Source organism: Onychostoma macrolepis, chromosome 12 (assembly GCF_012432095.1).
Source record: "Onychostoma macrolepis isolate SWU-2019 chromosome 12, ASM1243209v1, whole genome shotgun sequence".
Classification (NCBI taxonomy): Eukaryota; Metazoa; Chordata; class Actinopteri; order Cypriniformes; family Cyprinidae; genus Onychostoma; species Onychostoma macrolepis.
The window spans coordinates 31,400,027-31,408,066 of record NC_081166.1 but is presented as its reverse complement, the minus strand read 5'-3'; the positions used below and the strand labels follow the sequence as shown (position 1 = coordinate 31,408,066).

At 39.5% G+C, this 8,040-nt stretch overlaps 1 protein-coding gene across 2 annotated transcripts; it reads left to right on the top strand.

Annotated features, from left to right (window-relative positions):
• Nucleotides 1-473: 473 nt before the first annotated feature.
• On the top strand, nucleotides 474-7,629 carry LOC131551258 (integrin alpha-M-like). Of its 2 annotated transcripts, XM_058794054.1 has the most exons (10): nucleotides 474-567; nucleotides 1,986-2,065; nucleotides 2,159-2,245; nucleotides 2,337-2,415; nucleotides 2,519-2,614; nucleotides 2,868-2,948; nucleotides 6,617-6,727; nucleotides 6,810-6,920; nucleotides 7,030-7,140; nucleotides 7,220-7,629. In XM_058794054.1, exons 1-10 carry the CDS (start codon nucleotides 499-501, stop codon nucleotides 7,301-7,303), a joined length of 909 nt encoding a protein of 302 aa, XP_058650037.1. In that variant the 5' UTR covers nucleotides 474-498; the 3' UTR covers nucleotides 7,304-7,629. The 2 variants fall into 2 exon arrangements, with proteins under 2 accessions (XP_058650037.1, XP_058650038.1); XM_058794055.1 differs by lacking the exon at nucleotides 2,519-2,614.
• The last annotated feature ends 411 nt before the right edge of the window (nucleotides 7,630-8,040 follow it).

Sequence of the window (8,040 nt, the reverse complement as noted above, 5' to 3'; positions counted from 1 at the left end):
TCTAAAAATAAAATATTTTTGTTTTGTTTTTGACATAAATGTAAATAAAATCAAAACGAAAAAAACCTAAACTAAAAACAACAACTGCAATAAGCAGATATGAATGGCGGTATGTGTGTAAGAGAGTGTGTGTGTACGTGCGTGAGTGAGTATGCTCGTTCCACATTACATTTGTGCTCTAGTATCAGACTTTAATTTTGTTGTGTGGACATTTTCAGATTTATGCAGAATTTATTGATTTTATTTGCCAATTTCTATAAAAATGCTCTTTGTTGCAGTCACACGGTGTGTGTGCGTCTTTTCTACATTGCATTTGTGATGAAGTACCAGGCCTTTATTTCTGTCTGAAAATTTTAAGACCTATGCTGGATTTATTATTATTTTGACATATCCATCCATTTGGATATTTTGAAAAGGATTTTACAGTATTTATGATCAAGAAACCCATTTTTTTTTCTGTTTGAGCAGGGCAGAGTGAATTGCCGTTCTATTGATGGCATGCAAGGAATTTCATCAGAGGAGACCATCTGTGAGGTCAACAAACCTCTATTCTCAGGAAACGCTTCTGTGAGTCAAAATCTGTGTGAAGAGACACACAAATGGATACAGAGACATCTAAATGTCTGAGACCAAATATGGGGTTCAAAATGTACTTGGAACTTGGAAATACATTTTAGTGATAATGCGTGATTGAGTAACTCAAGGTTTGCCAGAAGGCCTCTGCAATGACATATCTGAAAGACCCAGATTCTAATCATTCGTACTGTAAAGGGATTGACCGGAGATTCTGAAGCCTCTGAGAGATTTGTAAATGTCAATGAATACCTTAGTGAAAAAAAAAAAAAAAAAAACTATGCCATAATTTATTTTAAATACACTTATTTCATTATAAGTGTACTTCAAATCCATTAACATATTTATTGACATATCACTCGAAACCTAGTGATATAAAATTATTATTTATTTATTGCACAATGCACATTTCTTAATATTATGCCTAAAATGTGTTTTATCACTATTAATATCACTATTAATAAGGATTGTATGGTCTCTGTATTATATCAGTCTTTAAATGCAAGATATTTAAGGTATACTCAAAAGTTCCACTTTATCATAATCAAATATACTTTAGTATGTCTTTAGTTGGAACTCAGCACTACTTACGCATAATTAATGTGCATTAAGCACAAAATTAGTTGTTCCAATTTAGCAGAATTTAAGCATACCAGTTTACCAAAAGTACAATTGCAGGGTATTTTTATTAAGTACATATATATGTAAATGTATTTGTAGCATTCATAGCACAAAATAAATGTATTTCATTTCATTTATACATTTTAGTGTGTGTGTGTATTTATATATATATATATATATATATATTTGTTTTTTTGTTTTTACATAATGTATGTATATGTATTGAGTATATTATATACAGTATATATATATATATATATATAAATACACACATACAGTATATATTTTGAAAATATTTACGTTTATACATTTAAATACATGAAATATACATTAAATATAAAATATAAGAATATGAATATATTATGTATAAATATTTAATATATAACCATAACACATTTTTCTTAAATATATACATGCATGTGTTTGTATTTATATATACATAATAAATATACACAGTACACGCATATATATTATGTAAACAAAACTTTTATTTTGGATGCGATTAATCACGATTAATCATTTGACAGAATTGAATATATATATATATATTCACTAAGGTACCATTTGATTGGCTAAACCTTTTGCCACTCTTAATTTCATTTCAGAATCAGGAGTAGAAGCAACTGAAAAAATAGTTTAGCACTTATAGTTCACCACTGTCTCACACTGTCTGACTTCTTGACCCAACTGTATCTAGACACACATACACAGAAATTAAAATATATTTTGTAAGCATCCTTGATTTTTAAAATGTTTTATAATGCTTTTAACTTCTTACCTCCTTTCTCTAGGCTGTGCTTGACATTATTTACAGTATTAATAAAGAAAGTCATTTTGACCAAAAGGTGACATTCAGTGCATCTGTTGCCAGGTATTGTTTTAATCTATGTCTATCAAATTAATTATATCAGCATGAAAAATACCACTAACCAATACCACTAAATACCACTTCTGTCATTTCCAGTGGCAATGCGAATCACTCTGAAAACAGTGAACTGTTAAAAATGAGAAACATCAGTGTAAAACATGCTATATATGTTACCTTGTTGAGGTCAGTGCTTCTGTTTGCTTTAGTATGATTACAAGTATGATTTCTGGACCTTTAGATATTTTGCTTTTCTCACTGGGTGTTTCTTCTAAAGACATACAGATTCCAGCATTTACATCAATTTCACCAGTGGGAAGAGTAATCTTGAAAAACCAGTGAAACAGATATTGGAGGTAAAGATGCTTCTGAATTCTGTGTTCCATTATTTCATCACACATCTACTGAAATAACAACAGTTGTCAGTATCAATCAGTCTCCTTTCTTTATGTCTTTAAGGTGAAAAATGAGTTTAGAGAGCTAAACTTAACAATTTTCATTAGAGTACCTGTAAAACTGGGAGCCAAAAACATCTGGAATAATAAAAACGTACAGGTAAAAGTGTGTGCAAATCACATAAATCAAGGAGAAACAAGCAAGTACCAAGGCCTTTAGTGTCTATATGGTGCCATTATTGTAGTCCATATGACTTTTGTAGTCCAAATTTGCACATTTAATACTTAAATTGTCTGCCATGGAAGGCATTTCCTTCTTGTTCCATGGACGAAAGTAAGCCTAGTTGAGTTTGGAATGACATGAAGGCAAGAATATTTTGGGGTGATTATAAAACTATTTTGCTTTGTAAAAGATTCCAGATTGCTTCAGGGACAGAGACGAGCAGCCCCCCTCCACCAATTTTCTGAAAGTGCTCAAAAAGAAAAATGTCTTGGTGAGTTACATTTGGTTTCATTTTTATTTGAAATTAATTTTGAATAAATGATCTGATTTAAATATAAGGAAGGACACAAGGATCCAAGGACCCAAGATGGCGGCGCGATCAGACGCAGCGGCTGCTCCAGGTCCCAAAGACGGTGCTTTTTTGTCTTTTAATGTCGTCTGTTCATCTCCAAATAGTGTAAATGTACCGCTAGTTCATAAGGAAATCACTCCTAAACTCATATATGTTCGCCAAAGACTTTTGGATATCGGCAACGCATACAAAGACCAACTCTCGCCGGCGGCTACTGAGAAGCTACGAGGCCTCTGTTTACTGCTGAAGCCAGACCTCGAGACCGCAGCCTCGCCTACTGTCGCTACCCGCACAAGGCGGCGTCGCAAGCGGTGTGAGAGAGGACGGAAGCGCGGTAAGCGGAGGTATACGAGCTAGTCTGAGGAAAACCCCACAAGACCGGCTCTTCCAACACTCATGCTCTCAAGCGTTCGCTCTCTGGAAAACAAACTGGACTTAATTCAACTCAGTCGATCTACACAGCATGAGACAAGGGATTGTTGTGTGTTTGTTTTCACTGAAACATGGCTGAACGACAACATCCCGGACTCCGCCATTCAGCTGCACGGACTAACTTGCTACCGCGCGGACAGAGATTCATCACTGTCTGGTATGACTCGCGGCGGTGGCTTGTGTGTGTACATCAACAAAGAATGGTGTAACAATGCTGGGGTAGTGACAAAACACTGTTCATCGCTGGTGGAGTTTATGTTTGTGAAGTGTCGACCGTTCTATCTGCCGCGGAGTTCACGGCCATTGTTATTGTCGCGGTATACATCCCACCGTGCGCAAACGCAAAGGACGCGCTTCGCGAGCTGTACAGCGCCATCAGCGAACAACAAACAAATAACCCCGACGGCTTTTTCATCATAGCGGTGACTTCAACCACGCAAACTTAAAGACAGTTTTGCCAAAGTTCTACCAACATGTGAACTTTGCAACAAGGGAAATAACACACTGGACTTTGTTTACACAACAGTTAAGAGCGCATACAAAGCTGAACCCGCCCCCACCTCGGTACTCGAACCACATCTCTGTTATGCTAATCCCAGCATACAGACCACTTCTGAAACTGGCCAAACCGGTTCACAAACAGATCAAGGTATGGCCAAACAATGCCACCTCAGCACTGCAGGACTGCTTCCAGGACACAGACTGGAACATGTTCAAAGAGGCGGCCACCTACAACAACCACACAGACCTGCAGGAGTACACTGAAACTGTGACTGCTTACATCCAAAAGTGCACTGATGATGTGACAGTCACCAAGACCATCACCACATGCGCCAACCAGAAGCCATGGATGACAGCAGAGGTTCATGGGCTGCTAAAGTCCAGAGATGAAGCATTCAGATCAGGAGATAAAGCAGCCCTCAAAACAGCAAGAGCCAATCTGTCCCGCAGCATCAAAAATGCAAAACGGTCATATGCTCAAAAAATCAACAATCACTTCACAGACAGCAGTGACACACGGAGCCTGTGGCAAGCTATTCAGACCATCACAGACTACAAGCCCCCGCCACAGGCCTGTGATGATGACACATCCCTCCCAGATACACTCAACCACTTTTACTCACGTTTTGAAATGCAGAATGACACACCTGCACAAAAACTGCCCACACCTCCCAACGACCAGGCACTCTGTCTGTCTCCAGCCGACGTAAGGAAGTCCCTATCTAGGATCAAGCCACGCAAGGCTGCGGGTCCCGACAACATACCTGGCCGTGTACTGAAAGACTGTGCTGCACAGCTGACAGATGTCCTAACAGATATCTTCAACACCTCGCTGAGCCAGGCAGTCGTCCCCACATGTCTCAAATCCACAACAATCATACCGGTACCAAAGAAATCACCTGTGTCCTGTCTAAATGACTACCGTCCCATAGCACTGACTCAATCATAATGAAGTGCTTTGAGAGGTTAGTCATGCACAACATCAAAACCAGCCTCCCCAACACACTCGATCCGCTCCAGTTTGCATACCGTCCGAACCGCTCTACGGACGATGCAATTTCCTCCACCCTCCACCTAGCTCTTACCCACCTAGAAAACAAAGACACTTATGTTAGAATGCTGTTCATTGACTTCAGCTCAGCATTCAACACAATAATCCCACAACAGCTCATAAATAAACTCAACCTGCTGGGCCTTAACAACTCCCTCTGCAATTGGATCCTGGACTTTCTAACCGGAAGACCTCAGTCAGTCCGTGTCGGCCACAACACCTCGAGCACTACCACACTGAACACAGGTGCCCCACAAGGCTGTGTGCTCAGCCCGCTGCTCTTCACGCTGCTGACCCACGACTGCACTGCCAAGTCCAGCTCCAACCACATCATCAAGTTCGCTGATGACACAACAGTGGTAGGTCTCATCAGCAACAACGATGAAACGCACTACAGAGAGGAAGTGGCACAGCTGGCTGAATGGTGTGGCACTAACAACCTGTCCCTCAATGTGAGTAAGACAAAGGAGGTTGTGATGGACTTCAGGAGAAACTCCGTTGATCACCCCCCACTGACCATCGACAGCTCGACTGTGGAGAGAGTCAGCAGCACTAAATTCCTGGGGGTGCACATCACAGAGGATCTCACCTGGTCCACCAACACCATGTCACTCTCCAAGAAGGCACAACAGCGCCTACACTTCCTCCGCCGGCTGAAAAGAGCAAGTCTCCTCCACCCATCCTCACCACTTTCTACAGGGGCACCATTGAGAGTGTGCTGACCAGCTGCATCACTGTCTGGTACGGAACTGTACTGCAGCAGACCGCAAGACCCTCCAGCGGACAGTGAACACCGCTGCAAGGATCATCGGTGCCCCTCCCTCCATCCTGGATATTTTCCTCACACGATGCTCCAGCAAAGCCAATAGTATCGTGAAGGACTCCACACACCCTCCCACAGTCTCTTCCAGCTCCTACCATCAGGAAGACGGTACCGGAGCATCAGAGCCCGCTCTGCCAGACTGCTCAACAGCTTTTTCCCCAGGCTGTGAGAGCCCTGAACTCAAATCACCCCGCCCTCTCTGAACCCCCATACAAACCCCTACCTCCTGTAACATGTAACGTGCAATTCAAGTGTGCTACACACAGGTGAGTGGGCCTGCACAAACCACCTGTAGTAGCACACTCTCCTCCTCTATGCGCACTAGTCACTTTTCACACACACTGCTGTGTGTACACAAATCCACAAAAGAACTCAGTAATATATGTATGTTTACATGCTCATGCACTACAAATCATCCTGCACTGTTCCCCAGCCAGCTGCTTGAACTCAATGTTTCTCCTTGCACATGTACAGTATTTATCTGAAGCATTCGTATAGTTTGTATAGTTTGTATTTTTAGTTTGTATAGGTACTTTTATAGATAGTATATTTATAGTCAAAATCTATCAGTAGGATAGTTGTGTATAGGTTTATATTGTCTTACTCCATTGTTGTATGCCTGTATTTATGTAGCACCGTGGTCCTGTGAGGCACGACATTTCGTTCCACTGTATGCCCCCGCATGTAGCGGAATGACAATAAAGCTCAACTTGACTTGACTTGACTTGATAAATTGTGTCAAAATAAACTTGTTTGACTGTTGTAACGTTTTTCTGTCAGAATTGCTCTGTGGCGGTGTGTGCAGTCTTCAGGTGTGACGTGAATCTGTTGAGAAATGAAAGGAAGTTCTATAATATCTCCAGCAATGTGAGCTCTGGATGGATTGAGCAGGTATCTGAAGTTACAGGGCCTGAAATCTTTATTAGATGAGAGATTTCTGCCATTCTAATATACACAACATTTATTCTTATAGATTGGGATTAGGTCTGCATCTTTTCAGTTGGTCAGTACAGCATCTCTGGATTATGATGAGGACAAATATATTTACTTCTCCGATTCACTCAACTCTGTGCCAGTTTGCGAGGTAATGCGTATAATTCACTTAAGCTAATATCATAATTTTCCAGAATTTGCATCAGAATTTGTGAGATTTTGCTTCTAATAGCAACATTATTGTGTTGGTGCGTGTGAAGGTGAACACTCAGGTGGAGGTCTATGAGGAACCCAGCATCTTAAAGGAGGTTATTGGAGGAGTTATTGGAGGACTGCTGATAGTCTCACTCATCACAGCCGCCCTCTATAAGGTGCAATACACCAGCCTTTTCATAATTCTCTAATAGTGTTAACGTAATGTATAATGTTTTATTTTCATTTTCTTTATAGTCAGGCTTTTTCAAAAGAAAGGCCAAGCAGCAGAAGTATCCAGCACAAGAAGCCGATGAAGTGAAAAATCTAAATGAAAATTAAAGCAGGATTGATTTATTACATTTATAATTTTTTTTCTTTCATCAAAATTAACAGATGTTCATAAAACAAGTCTCTCCTTTGAAGCTGCACTACAAAATATGTTTTGGTTATAAAAAGGAACAAAAAACTATAGTCCACCAAACATTACACACAGAAAAATAGCCAGATATATCATGGCCACTTTTCAGTCATGGCCACCTTGTACTAATTTGTTTCCTCGTTTTGAGTAAATGATTTTGATTAAATCCAATTAGTGCAAGGTTGCTACCATTTATTAAAACCAGGGAACAAATTAATACGTTGTGGGAATGCATTCTTAATTTGTACTGTCCATAAAAATTTGTGAAAACTCTTTGTGTCCTTGTCATATCTCGATTCACATTGGTAAGCTTAAATAATGATTTATAATTTAAGCTGTTGGGTCCAGTTTTACAGGAAATGTTATTTTTATGTCAAAAAGAAAGTCAGAAAGAGGTTTATTGCCAAGTATGTTTGCACATACAAGGGATTTGTTTTAGCGTCTCAAGCTTCCAGTACACAAAAAAACAACAACACACAGATAATAAAAAATAAGATGTGAATAAAATACACACATATAAATATAAATAAACCACAAAAAAGAGTAAATTGTATGTACAGGTGTGATACAATTGATAAAGTTACAAAATTGTATAGATAAAATTGAATAGGAATAGAATAAAAAATAAATTGTAGGGATGTACTTGGAGGTAGGGTGA

Coding starts and splice junctions, on each gene's coding strand:
- LOC131551258 (XM_058794054.1), top strand. CDS start 499: ATGCAAGGAATTTCATCAGAGGAGACCATCTGTGAGGTCAACAAACCT. Junction 2,246..2,336: donor ATATATGTTACCTTGTTGAG/GTCAGTGCTTCT, acceptor TTTCTTCTAAAG/ACATACAGATTCCAGCATTT. Junction 2,949..6,616: donor TCAAAAAGAAAAATGTCTTG/GTGAGTTACATT, acceptor TTTTTCTGTCAG/AATTGCTCTGTGGCGGTGTG.